Source organism: Pseudonaja textilis, chromosome 13 (assembly GCF_049901715.1).
Source record: "Pseudonaja textilis isolate UNSWEBS1 chromosome 13, rPseTex1.2, whole genome shotgun sequence".
Classification (NCBI taxonomy): Eukaryota; Metazoa; Chordata; class Lepidosauria; order Squamata; family Elapidae; genus Pseudonaja; species Pseudonaja textilis.
Genome location: NC_142002.1, coordinates 9,605,600 through 9,620,134, shown reverse-complemented (window position 1 = coordinate 9,620,134; position 14,535 = coordinate 9,605,600). Strand labels below are relative to the sequence as shown.

Here is a 14,535-nt window from a genome sequence, read left to right as displayed (position 1 = left end):
CGGGAGAAAGCCTACCCTACGCCGAACTTCGGAAATCACAACAACGCGTGCCCCCCCCGGCTTTCCCATCTCCGTCGCCGCGCACAGAGAGCTCGGAAGCTCACTCTCCAGGCGCCAAAGCATTGTCCCCCCCGAAAAAGAACCCGCGCCGAGCGGAGTCACGAGTGCAAACGGCGGGGCCCGTGGCTGTTCTTCATCGCCCACCGTCGCCACCACCTCGTCGGTTCTGGTGCCGCTTCACTTCTGCAGCACTGCTGGGCGTGGGAAGCCAGGAAGGGCGAGCTTCGTGACTCGCTCTCTCTTCCTACTGCCCGGTGATAGATATATATTTTCCCCTGCAGGTGTTTCAGTTTTCATTCTGCCCAGTAGGTGGGACTTGGGGACTCGGAGCATCATTATAGGAGCCCCCCGCCCGCTCTCGCTTCCTCCTCCTCCTCCTCTTCCTCCTCCTCCGTGCCGCTGCGAATCTTCTGTTGCAATCTTCACAAGTCTCGGGAAGAGCAGCCAGCGAGCCAGCCCAGCGAGCCTACGGTGGATCAACAAGGCACCGGGACACGCGCGCAACATTCCTCCCTCCCCCCCAAAAAATCCCGCCACCACACACACACAGACACACACACACACAGACACACACACACACACACACAGAGCGCGCGCATCTCTCCACCAACCGCTATGCCTCGCGCACCGCTCTCGTAAGAGGGAATTTACAGCCTCTCCGCTTGGCCAACATGGTTTCAACGTCGCGAGGATTTTTTCTGGCTCTGATCGCTTGAGAGTGGTTTGGTTTTTTGTTTTTGTCTTCCTTTTTGGTTGAGGTCCCCCCCCTCTTTCTCCCCCCCCTTAAAACCTTATCTTTCCCCTTCTCCTTCTCCGCTGCTTCCTCCCTCCCCCTTCTTTTTCTTCCCCTTCGCAATCCCCCCTCTTTTTCTTCTTTTTAAATAAAGCCACACCAAGTCGAAGATGGATGTCTCGTTTTGTCCGACCAAATGTAGTTTTTGGAAGGTTTTCTGGCTCTGGAGCATTTGGGGGGACTACTTGGTTTCCGTTTTGGGTTGCCCTGCCAACTGCCTTTGCAACAAAACCGAGATCAATTGCAAACAACCAGACGATGGCAACCTCTTCCCTCTGCTGGAGGGGCAAGATTCGGGATCCACCAATGGAAATGCCAGCATCAACATTACGGATATCTCTAGGAATATCACTTCGATGTAAGTCCCTCTTCTTCTCCCCTCGGCTCGAGATCTTCTCTCTCTTTCCCTTCCTCACTCCCCCCTCCCCTTCCCCCCGTGTGTCCAGATCCGAATGTGTGGTGACTGTAAAGGAGAATGCAGGGCTGGGCTGGGGTGGGAGGGAAGCGAAGATTTGGCTTCTGCCTGGTGACGGATGCATCCGATGCCCCTTTGGCCGCCGCTTCTATCCTGTGACTTGCTCGCTGCTTGTGGAGAAGGTTAGGATGGGACCTAACTGCGTTTCGCTGAATGCAGATTTAGCATCCCTTCCAATCTGCTCCCGCAAAATTCTGGGAGCCTCCCTCGGACGAAAAAAGCAACAGTTTGCAAAAAAAAAAAAAAAAAAGCTAGAAAGGGCCAGTGGAGTCGGAGGGGATGGCCAGCAACCTTGAAGGCAGTTGGAAGTGGGGGCCGCTCTGTGTGTGTACATGCATTTGTGTGGCAGAGAGGTTGTATATCTCTGGCCAACTGATCTTTCGGTTACCTACAATCTCTAGCTTGCTTTAAACTGTGTGCAAAGAAGAATATGGGGTCTCTGTCCCTCTCCTTCCTTCTCTTTCTCTCTCTCTCTCTCCCCCTCCCTCCCTCCCTCCCTCCCTCCCTCCCATGATAACAGGACTTTTTCTGATTCTTTCCCCCCCCTCCTTTTATATTGAAGTCTCCCTGCCCTTGTTCATGCTTTTTTTAAAAAAATAATAATAACACAACCCTATTAACACTGAAGATACATATGCCCAGAGAGAGACAGAAAGGGACACACATAAATCCACTCCTGTGTGTGCCTAAAATGACCTTTTGGAAATAATTGTCCTACATAAAGTCATCCACATTCAAGTTGTCTCTCTCACACAGACACACACAGACACACACAGAGGCTCATGGACACACAGACGCTAAATGCACACATATTTTAATGGCCAGTGTGTGTCTGATTCCAGAATCAGCCCTTTCTCTCCTAGTCCCCCCTCTCTTTCTCTCTCCCTTCTCCTTTAAGCAGTGCATATTTTGAGTAGCTGGCCTGGGGTGGGGGCTGTTGGAAGCAGAGATATTTTTAGTGGTGTGCTTTGCTGCTTTATCTGGCAAAATCGACTCCCAAGTTCCTTCTTTCTCCTGGTTAGGAAATCCCAGTGGATGAAACACCACATAAAATCCCATGGGGGGTGGTGATTGGGGGTAGAATTCCCCTCCCTCTTTTCTCAAGTTTTTACCAACCTAGATTGCAAATATGAATCACACCAAACACCTCTAGGCTTGGCTTTCTGCATTGTGCTAATACACACACACATATGCTTGTTTATAGTGAAGGAGTGGATGGACCAACCCACCCACCCCCTTCATTCATTGACACAGACCCAAGTAGGCTGATTGGGGTGGGGGAGGGAAAGACCTCCTGTGTAAGTTACCCACAGGACTCCCATAGGGATGGGGGGGGGGAGGTGTTTGCTGGATGAGGAGTGTGTGATGCTCATTATTATTATTAGGCAGTGAAATGCAGGAAAAGATAGGGATCGCTAATGAGAAAGGCGATGGTGGGTATTCTTATTAATTAAATATCCCAGTGGCACAAGACACTTCATAGAAGGATTGGGGGAGGGGACCAACAGATGGGTGACTTTAGATTGCTGTTTTTCCATCCTTGGAACAGGGGAGGTGCTTTTTAGCTTGAACAGAGCTCAGAAACAATTGCCCAAATATGTATGTGATATTTTTGTGCTTGCTTGTCAGAGAGACCTTCGTGGTGCACAGAAGTTGAGAAGGTGGCCTTTTAAAATACTCTTTAAGATGGACTCTCTGTCTTTCTCCTGGGCTGGCTAGATCCTAAAGGCTGGCCCTTGGCCTTGTGAATAACTTAGCAAAAGTTACTAGACCCTAGAGAGGTGGATAGCATGGGAAGAGAGAGTGTGTCTGTGTGTATGTAAGAGGGAAGAATATTTCTTGTTTCCAAATATTTTCCTGCATGGTTGGTTGGAGACAATGCTAACTTGCTAGAGGTGACTGGGTGAGTGGTTGCTTTTAAATCCATCCTGCCCTTAGTAACTTTTTCATTTTATTGCTATTTTGATTCCCACAATTTTTTTCCCCACTCATTGCCCCAAAGAATCAGAGAAGCCAACTTTTGGAAATAGTCCTGCATTCAGTTCCCAGACGTATCCCTTTTTACAGTACAGGATGGTTTCTAGCTAACATCAGGAAAAATAAGTGCATGGATGATTCTGGCCTTCTCATCTTTCAGAGGCATCTTGCCCAATTTTCACTTTCCCCCCTCTTGTTCTCCTGTAATTCACCACCATTTATAAATGAAGTGATATCTTTTTAGTATTTTATGTGTCTATATCATAATCTGAACTGCTGGGGGAGATATGATTATGTGAATCTTTTGTATCCAGGAAATAACTTGATTACTTTGAAAACGCTGATCAAGCTGTTAGCTGAATAGGTAGAGAACCTGCTCCAAACTAAATATGTTTTATACTTTCTTCAAAAGAACATGTTTTAATTAGCCCCCCACCCCCCCAATTAGAGGTTGTTGGGCTAGCTGGAAATCTGACTCTGCTCCTGATCTTCACCGTGGCCTTTTGAAATAGCTAAGAAAAAAAAGATACACTGGATATTTGTCTGGCTAGTATGATGCTGCAGAAATACACTTTTGCATTTGGGGAGGGGGGCTAAGAAATAAAGCAGAAAAGGAGCTGGCTTTTCTTGAAAGGGGATTAACCAATTACGGTAGAATCTATGAAGGATTCTGCCCACGATGACAGCTAAATGGAACTTCCATCTTCAAGGGCAGTATTCCATCAACTGTCAAATCCACCATGTTTGTTACTGCTTTTAATTTTTTCAAGATACTTTTGTCTATCTGCAGTTGGAAGCAAGGTGCTGGCTCAATGATCTTTTGCTTGAATAATAATAACAGGGCTCTTTTCCTAGCATGGACAAGCACGAAATCGAATAAATTTCTATCCTGTTCTCCAAAGACTGTAAAATTCTTAAGGAGTCTGCTTAATAAGCAAGAGGCAACCACATGAAACAGAGAACCGAAAACAACACCCCCTGTCCCCGCTGATCGTGCCAAATCAATGGGCTTCTAGCAGTCTTAGAGAAAGCTCTGATGGGGCGATTCCATCAATTGACCCTCCCCCCCTTTGAAGCAGATCTACAAAATGGAATCGCCTTCCTGGGTTTGGGGTGTGTGTCACCAGACCACTTTATTTTGGATGCTTCTTTAGCCTTCAAGCAACCTGCTGATGTGCAGGGGGCCATTCATCTCACCGATTGTAATAATGCCTTGCTATTTCTCACCTTGTCTTTCCTTATGAAGAAGGTTCTTGGTTTTTCTCTTGAAGATTTCTTTGGAATTTTTCTTGATGAGGCTTTTGAGCTGACTTTCTTGATATGCTGACATGTTGTTGCTCCCTCTGTAGCCTCCCTGGCTGTCCATATTCTCTGAATTTTTTTTTTTGAAAGAAAAAAAAAGATGCATGAGAACAATTCCTTCTGGGTGAGTTTCCTTGGGATTTAATTGAAGGATGGAAAGCCAGGTTGGCTGTAGGCTGCTGGAGAGTGATTGGACAAAAAAAAGGAAGAACATTCCCGCCCTCTCTCCCTCTCCCTCCATACAACAGGACCCTACACCCCTGAGTATTTCATGGGTAAGAGAAGAGAATGCTTTTCTCCTTTGGTAGAAATGTCTGAAGCCAATACTCTTTTGCAAAACTGAACTGGTAGAACACAGCTGCTGTGAAAAATATCTTGGCTGGTTGATAGGCAGATGATCAGAGAATGCCCTTTTCATCAGTGCTATATTGAAGTCCAATGAGTTGATACAGTCCAGAGGACAGGCTGAAAGAGTTGATACAGTCCAGAGGGTGTCCTTCTCTGGGCTTCCCCTCTGAAATGGCCTGAGAATCTTACCTTGTCAGATAAAGATGGAAGTTACACTAGCTGTTTTATTGTGACACAACAGTGTCTGTTTAAGCACCACCAGGGGCTTTTAATTTCATTAACTGTGTGTCTCTTTGAAGCAATCCATCCCCTCTGAGAAAAAAAAAATCTCTGAGAGTCTTAGATGTATCCAAACAAGAAAATGAAAAGGGGGAAAAGATATTATCTAAAGTGTGTGTGTATCTATATATCTATATATCTCTCTCTCTCTCTCTCTCTCTCCCTCCCTCCCTCCCTCCCTCCCTCCTCTCTCTCTCTCTCTCTCTCTCTCTCTCTATCTATTTATCTATATCTATATATATCGCAAGGCCCTGCAGATGGATGGAGGCTGAGCAATTATCCCAGCCAAAGGATGGATTCAAAAGTTTCATTGTGAAGACTGAATAAATAAAGAATAATTCTTGGCTGGCATCAATCCACAGAATAATGTCCACAAACAGTGATGGATGCTAGTTAAGAAGATAAAGTTTCCTTAGCCCAATGGTAAACTGCAGAACTTGGGAAACCATTCTGCTAGATAGTGCTGATCAAACAATTAAACACAACATTCCCCAGATAGCAGCTGGTGATTCCAAAGACTTCCTCACTTTGGAAAATAGGATTTTTCTTTAAAACATCAAAATTCTGCAAGCAAATGTACTAATCTTCTAAAATTATCTCATGATATTAACTGTGAGAGTTTTGCAATTTCAGAAGACAAGGGGCCAGGAGAAAAACAAGGTAAAACACAGCACAAAGGTGCCCATTTTTTGTTTGACTAATATTGGCCTTGGAATATCTAGACGTGTAAGGATGAGTCTTTGATGCTTTTCATTCATAATAAGTATGGAGGCCAAAGTCTGTCCTTTAAATGAGGGTCTTGTATTATGTGTGTTATTCTGTAATTTTGGGGGCTGATTTCTAATATCTTGAAGTAGCAGATTGCAGATGGAGTGGCTATAAAAATGAAGACATGAATGGGAGTAGATTGGGAATAGTTGGGGAATTGATGAATACCTATTTAGGTCCAGTCTATGTAGCATTTATGTGACGTATGTTTGTGTTACTATGTAGTGATTTAGTTACATTGTAAGGCATCTTCCCATGTTGTCATTTGTTTGGATCATAATCTTGGATAGCTTTGCCTTTTCTACTTCATCTTCCTAGAAATGGAGGAAAATACATTTTGTATCATTCATCTACCACTCTTCAACTTTGCTGCCTGATATTTTTGGGAATTTTGTCCACCACTTTTGGAAATAACCATGTCAGGAAGGATGACATGTTGACTTGCAGCTGCTTTCCAAGGTTCACCTCCAAACCCAACATTTTAAAATAAATAAACTGCTCAAGTGAGGGTTCCAGAAATAAAATCTTAGTCATTTACATGCAAAACCCTGTTCCTTTTGACACTGAGTGATAGTTTAAGGTTTTTCAAGCAAAAGGTTTGCAGTGGCTCATGGTACTGTATCAGCACATTAGATGTAATAAAGACATTTAATTTATATAAGCTATTTAGAAGAGATCAAGTAACAGACCAAGTGTTATCTTGTAATCCTTACAACAAATCTCTTTTTACAGAAATGGAAGGGATGGGTGACTAGGGCTAAAGAAATGTAGCCTCAGGCTACTTTAAAGAGTTAATGACAAACACGACAGTTGAATTAATGTTTTCCAGGCTCTGTCTCCTTTCTGTAATTTTGTGGCATAGTGGTTAGAGGCTGTGCTAGATCTCCACTCAGCCATGAAGTTCCTTTAGGTGTCGTGCATCTTATTTTTCCTCATTTGAAGCAGCTTTCAGGACTGTTCTGAAGAAACATGCCAATTTGATCTCCCTGGAGAAAAGTTGAACATTTCCTCATCAATGTACATTGTTCGTACTGGTGCCTCAAAGCCACTCAAAGAACACTTTGGAAGTGGGCACACTGCAACTCCAGGATGCACAAGGCTCTGGGCCTTATTTTGTGGGTTTTTATGAAAACCTTCAGATCATAATTTTTCCAAGGCAGTAATTGTCTTGAATCAAACAGTGCATTTATGATTTAGTATTATTATTATTATTATTATTATTATTATTATTATTATTATTATTATTTTAATTTTTAAAAACTCTATAGTGTGATTGTGATGTGGTGTTTGGGGCACTGTGCTGGAGTAGCTTTCAAATTTCATTGTATTCGTGGAATGCAATGACAATAAATGTATTCTATTCTATAATTGCTGGGAGAAAAATGCTATTTTCCTGTTCCCTTGAAAGTGAAACTCATATTTTAAATCCCAAAATAGGTTACCATTAAAAATGGATACCCCCAATTATGGCCAAACAGCCTTTCAATGTCAACTTGGAAGCCATTTTTCTTTGAGGCTTGTGGGCTCCCTGGGAATTTGGGAGGGGGACTTCAAGGAGCGCTGGAAGATTAGCCACAACAACATTCCTTTCTCATAAAGTCAAGGACATGTAACCCTGCACCTGGAGGGGAGTAACTGGGGATAGTCTCCAGTTGGAACGAAGTAATGATTGGACCATGTGATGGACTATTGGGTGCAGGGGTTGGATTTGGGGTTTTCTTTGGGCTAGGAAAAACCCGGAACTCTCAGATTTGGGTTTTCCCCAGATGTACCAATATGACATCTCTAATAAAATGGATCTTTGGGAAGATGATATTCTCAGAATCTTTTTCTTTGGAGGTTGTTACTTGGAATGCTGACATCCAGTTTCATGGGTGCAGTGGCCCTATCTGTGATACTGCCTTCAAAAAAATATTAAATGTGGCCTTGATTAACATTGTTCTAGTGGTAGAACAGCAATAGTAACAGACAAGGAGCTGCAAGTTGCTTCTAAATATTCAGAGAAAGCTTAGGAAAGATCTCCTTTCCATTGTATTTTCTCAGATTAGGGGAAAAAAAACAATGGTGAAAACAATCTGGTTCAACCACTGCCGAGACTTTCTATATCAGTGGTTCCCAACCCTTTTTTCACCCCGCACCTCTAAAGAAATTTCACTCGAACCTCGCACCCCCTGAAATTTAGACTTTAGGAACTACTGAACGTGTTAAATATATGGTAGGATTGAATCTTTTCAGCTATGTATGTGAACGGCCACTAAATAACGATACTTAACTCTAAAATGAAAACAAAGTTAACCCATTGCATAATAAATAAAAATGCCAACGTATAGCCAATATCCTATTATTTACCTGGACTTTCCTCGCACCCCCTGGAATATTGTCTCCCACCCCCAGGGAGTGCAAGCACCCCAGGTTGGGAACCCCTGTTCTATATGATTGAAAGTCATCCTCAAAGCCAACTCTTCGTTAGCAGGGATTACTTATAAGTAAGGCTCCGGTGAATACAAACTTTGGCAGAACTGCAAAGTGTGTTGTGGCCTAAAATTCAGTGTTAGATAGGACACTGAAATCTTAAGCTTACAAAATTCAGCTCTGATTGTCTAGTTGTTTAAAACAACATCTGTCAACTGCATTTCTGCTTGGACTTAGACTTCATAGGAGCTTAATTTTTCCCAACAAGGTATAGCTTTATAACCAGCCTGAAAATCCTTCTCTTTTTATAACCTGTTGATTCTATGTTTGTTGATGGTAGCAACACTTGCATACATTTCTGTTCTGTAGATAGTCACTCGTGGATTATTGCACGATGCACAAGATAAAGGAATAGCTTCTGAAACCTGTAGATAACATGAACCCATGGTCCCAAGTAAGGAACATTGAGTGATAGATTAATTGCATTTCAATGAGCAGTTGAAATCTGGTGTGGTTTACACCATGGTGACACAGTGATTAAAGTGCAGTATTGGAGGCTAACTGCTCAATTCCAGGAGTTTGATCCTGACAGGCTCAAAGTTGGCTGCATCTGCAGAACTGTGATGGGGCAATGGTTATAATGCAGTATTGCAGGCTAATTCTGCTGACTGCCAGCAGTTCGATTCTGACTGGGTCAAATTTGACTGAGCCCTCCGTCTTTGTGAGATCAGTAAAATGAAGACCCAGATTGTTGGGGGCAATAGGCTGGCCCTATAAACCACTTTGAGAGTACTGTAAAGTACTATGAAGCGGTGTATAAGTGTAACTTCTATTGCTACACGGACTGGCAGTGGTATGAATTCAATTCCCAGTCCAAAAATCTTTCCTGGGCTTACCTGAAGAACTAATCCTGCTATATTTTGCACAGATGCTACTTCCTGTACCATAACTGTGATATCTCCCAGTTTAGCATGTATTAGGCAAGTGAAAGAACTAAGTAACTCCCCCCCCCAAATGTTCAGTGTTCCCCATGCTATCAGCATTTCTCCTATCCAGAATTTAGAGCCTCCCCAGAGTCCAGTGGGGTTGGACAACTAATCAATTCAAGCAGCAATAGCAACAGCATTTAAACTTATATACTGCTTTATAGTGCTTTACAGCCCCCCTCTAAGTGGTTTACAGAGTCAGCCTATTGCCCCCAACAATTTGGGTCCTTGTTTTATCCACCTTGGAAGGATGGAAGGCTGAGTCAACCTTGAGCCTGGTGATATTTGAACTGCCAAATTGCAGGCAGACGGCGGTCATCAGCAGTACTGCACTCTAACCACTGCGCCACCAAGACTCTTAAATAAATAGTAAGTAAGTAAGTAAGTAAGTAAGTAAGTAAGTAAATAACAACAACCAGCTTCAGACTACTGCAGGGGCCTCATACATATTATATGGAATGGACATTAGTCAGACGTAGGTGCTTCAGATGGCCTTACTGTCCCAGTGGAATATCTTCTCTTGTCTCCCCATCTCCGATAGAACAGTTGACCGATCTTTTTAGACTCGTGCATCTGGAATACTGTGCTGTTTTGGCTGGCAGCAACTGCTGCAGAGCTGCTGATATTGTAACACATTGCCTCATGAAGCAAGTAGTAACTCCTCTGAGCGCTGAGACTGCCTTGCACCAAACTGTTGTGTCAGTGCAATCCCAGACTTCTGTGTAACCCAGTGCAATTCTTAAATGCTTGTTGAGGAATTGAATAAGAGCCTCAATTAATTAATGCTCTGATTTGGGCAGCTCTTTTGTGCTCCCCTCCCTTTTTTCACACTCTCGCTTTCCGGTTGGCTATAGCAAGGCAGTCAAAGCCGCCACTCTTGCTGTTGTTTTGGTTTTGTAGGGTGAGAAACCAATGCTACTGTCTGTTCTAAATCTGTGCACGCATGCACACACACTCACACACACACACACCCTTGCTTCAAAAAAGAAGTTGGAAGAATTTGAGTCAGTGGGCAAAGATGTGAGTTGGAAGAATATCACTTCTGACTCAGCAACTTTGGGTTTGTGAGCCGCTTATGCTGAAATCAGATAGCGAAGGCAGACTAATAAACGAGTAGTTTTCTGTATTTTCTACCTTGTGTTTTATGGTGAGTAGACAACAATGCCAATTTCTACACATTACATGGATGGCTGTTTCCAAATTATCTGAGCATTATGAGCTCTACTAATGCACAATAAAAGAATTAAAGCTTCTGTGAAGCCAAAACATGCATGCAAGGATGAAGCTTGCTTGCCACGTGTTTCCTTATCTGGCCTGGTTTTATGGAGCTGTTTTCCTTCCACCTCATTTTGCACGGAGGCAAAATGGGGTAACCCCTCATTTGAATTCCCACATAGCCTAAATCCTGGGGACCCCTTCATTCCAATACTCCCCCTCCCAGCTTTTTTAAATTATTATTGCTTGAAGCTGTCGTTAGATGTACAAATCCTTTTTTGCAGTTACTAATAGACTAATCCTGATATGAATCTTCTCTAGTGGGGGCTATAACAGTTATAGTGTACTTCTCCTGTGTTGCTTTAGAACAGAGTTCTCTAGATTCTACCACTTTAAGACTTGTGGACTTGATCTCCCAGAATTCCTTAGCCACCCATGCTGGCTGGGGAATTCTGGGAGTTGAAGTCCACCAGTCTTAAAAGTTGCCAAGCTTGGAGATCTCTGTTTTAGATTGTATGATTGCTTGACTTAGTCACTCCCATCCCAACACAGTAATCACACATAATTCCTGGACTGGCTGCTTTCTAGAAAAGAGTATACAGTATTTGGCTATACATAAGGATCATATTTTCTTCGGGTGGTAAATTTCATTGGTTAATGATACTTGTTGCTTCCTCCTCCTCCTCCTCCTCCTCCTCTACTCTGTAGTATGATTGTGATGTGGTGTTTGGGGCACTGTGCTGGAGTAGCTTTCAAATTTCATTGTATTCGTGGACTGCAATGACAATAAAGGTATTCTAATTCTGTTTTTTTTCTTTTTTGTACTACTTTGAGATCATTGGATATTCCATTTATTTTATGTCTTTGTTTTGATGGGACTTTCTTGTGCAACTAGCCACTTCAAACCTACAAGAATGCATTGTGTATAAGTTAGTTAAGTAATTCAGTCTTGGAAGATTCAAAAGTTCTATCTTTTTTTTTACAACCTAAAACCAAATGTTTTGGGTTCTGGAATGGGCTTTCAGTTCTTGAAAGAGTTCCCCACCCCCTCCGGAAATTTGGACAGATCCTCTTTGAAGTGTTAGCTGCACAGGCAGTCCTCAACTTGCAACAATTTGTTTAGTGACTGTTTGAAGTTACAACGGCACTGAAAACAGTGACTTGTGACCATTTTTTCAGATGTATGACTGTTGCAACTTCCCCATGCTCATGTGATTTACATTCAGATGCTTGACAACTGACTCACATTTATGATGGTTGCAGTGTCCTGGGGTCATATAATTCCCTAGTGTGATCTTCTGACAAGCAAAGTCAATGGGGAAGCCAGTTCACTTAACAACCATGTGACTAATTTAATAACGGCAGTCGATTTGTTTAACAAATGCGGTGAGAAACATCGTAAAACGGTCAACAAAAATCACTTAATAAATTTCTCACTCGGCAACATACATTTTGAGCTCAACTGTGGTCATAAGTCCGAGGACTATCTGTACTTCTTAGAAAGACACAGCCAGCTATTCCTTACTATGGATGGGATGAGAGGAGGTTAAGCATCTGGTTGGCTGATCTCTAAGCTGCTATTCTGTTAAGTGTCTAGAATTTTTAGCTTAGTCCCAGAATGCTGCAAACACATCTGCCTCTACGTCTCAAGGGATGAGGCCCTGAACTAGGAGCCATTAAGCTTTGTTTGCTATGCTCTTTCCCTTTTTTTGGAATCTCTAGAGTAGAGTAGAGACATTATCTGTTGTCATGTAGTTAGGCACCATCCCTGTCTGAACAGCTGCTTGAAGGAATAGCAACAGCTAACTAAATTCTTGCAGAATTTGATTGATCTTTTCTCTTTCTCTCTCTCCATCTCTCTCTTCCTCTCTCCCTCCCTCTCTCCCGATCTCCCTCTCCTCTCTCCTCCTCCCCCATCCATTCATCCATCCATTCATCCATCCCTATCTACCTACCTACCTACTTCTCTCCCTCTGTTGCCCTTCCCTCTCCCTCTCCCTCCACCTCTTGATCTCTCTCCCATCCCATCTATCTTCCCCTCTTCCTCCCTCTCACTCTCTCCTTCCCTCCCCCCTCCCTCTCTCTACCTCTCCCTCCCTCCCTCTCTTCCACCCTCCCTCTCCCTGGTTAAAACACTTGGTAAAGCTTTTATAAAGACCTAGTTCTTCCCAGTACCACCATGCTGAGTTGTTGCAGGGTGCCTGTTGATCAAAGTTATGAACCATGGTCACAAATTCAATCTTTCTTTGTTTTGCTGTTCTTGTCAAGTGCAGGAAATCAAGAGTCTAGCTCAAAAAATTAAAGTTTATTGTAATGCTGATAGTCCCTATAAGAATCTGAACTACTAACAATCAAAGCAAATGGGTGGTAGATAAGAGTCAACAGAATCCAAGGAGGGCTGAATTTAGATTTCTTGTGGGTACGAAAGGATTCCAGACTTATGATCTATTTTACTCCTCCCTCCAGCTCAGCCTGGTCATCTCCTACAGTTCTCATTCATTAAGTTAGACTGTGTTAGACACAAAAACTGTGTTTTTAATCTGACTTGCCTTATGCCACATAAGACAGAAGCTTCCAAGATTTATATTATGACTCTTTTGATTCACTCCTTATTGTAAGACAAGAAGATAGGTTGTGATGAGCCTGTCAGGTATAGACCCTGAAGTTGGAGGCTTTGGATCTGAGCCATTTTCAGCAGTGAGCCTCACAATGCAGTTAAATCAAGAGATTAAGGTGCTGCCGAATCCTGGGAAGCATTGATGCATATGTATGCAAGTCCCAGAGAATGGAATGAGTCATCTTATGACTCTGGGCTGCTTGAGAATCTTCTGCGGAAGTTACACGGAGTCCTAATCCTTTGATTCCAATCATTCTGTACTTGAACCAACTTAATAGATAACAGATAATCAGAATTGGAAGGGACCTTGTAGGTCATCTAGTCCAACCCACCACCCAAACGGAAGACCCTACACCATTTCTGACAAATGGCAATCCAATCTCTTCTTGAAAGTCTCAAGTGATGGCGCTCCCACAACTTCCGAGGGCAAAAGCTGTTCCATTCGTTGATTGTACTCACTGTCAGAAAGTTTCTCCTTATTTCCAGGTTGAATCTCTCCTTGTTCAGTTTCCATCCATTATTCCTTGTCTGGCCTACAGGCACTTTAGAAAATAGCTTGACCCCTTCCTCCCTGTGGCAGCCCCTCAAATATTGGAAGACCGGTATCATGTCTCCCCTGGTCCTTCTCTTTACTAGACTAGCCAAGCCCAGTTCCTGCAGCTGTTCGTTGAATGTTTTAGCCTCCAGTCCCCTAATCATCCTGGTTGCTCTTCTCTGTACTTTTTCTCAACATCATTTTTATAGTGTGGTGACCAAAACTGGATGCAGTACTCTAAGGTGTGGTCTTATTAAGGCTTTATAGAGTGGTATTGGTACTTCCCTTGATCTTGATTGTATCCCTCTGTTAATACAATTTAGGATTGCATTAGCTTTTTTGGCTGCTGCTGGCTCATATTTAGCTGGATGTCCACTAAGACTCCAAGATCCCTCTCACAGTTACTGCTATTGAGCCTGGTTTCACCCAGTTTATATGTGTACTTTTGGTTTTTCTTGCCTAAGTGTAGGACTTTACTTTTCTCTACATTGAATTTCATTTTGTTAGATATGGTCCAGTGTTCTAGTCTGTCAAGATCCATCTGGATCTTGAGCCTATCTTCTTGGGTGTTAACTATTCCTGCCAGCTTTGTATCATCTGCAAATTTGGTAAGTTCCCCTTCTATTCCCTCATCTAAGTCGTTAATGAAGATATTGAAGAGTACTGGGTTGAAGACGGAACCTTGTGGCATCCCACTGCTTACTTCCCTCCATGTAGACTTAGACCCATTAAGGACTACTCGTTGAGTATGGTTTGCCAGCCAGTTGC

At 43.0% G+C, this 14,535-nt stretch overlaps 1 protein-coding gene across 4 annotated transcripts in view; it reads left to right on the top strand.

The window, feature by feature from the left end:
* Nucleotides 1-640: 640 nt before the first annotated feature.
* NTRK3 (neurotrophic receptor tyrosine kinase 3) overlaps nt 641-14,535 on the top strand; it is a 441,983-nt gene continuing 428,088 nt past the window's right edge. For 2 of the 4 annotated variants that reach the window (XM_026709346.2, XM_026709349.2), the window contains exon 1: nt 641-1,211. In XM_026709346.2, coding sequence (XP_026565131.1) covers nt 964-1,211 — 248 coding nt within the window. In that variant the 5' untranslated portion in view covers nt 641-963. The remainder of the gene's footprint in view (nt 1,212-14,535) is intronic. The other 2 variants (XM_087941347.1, XM_087941348.1) reach the window with 1 other exon arrangement.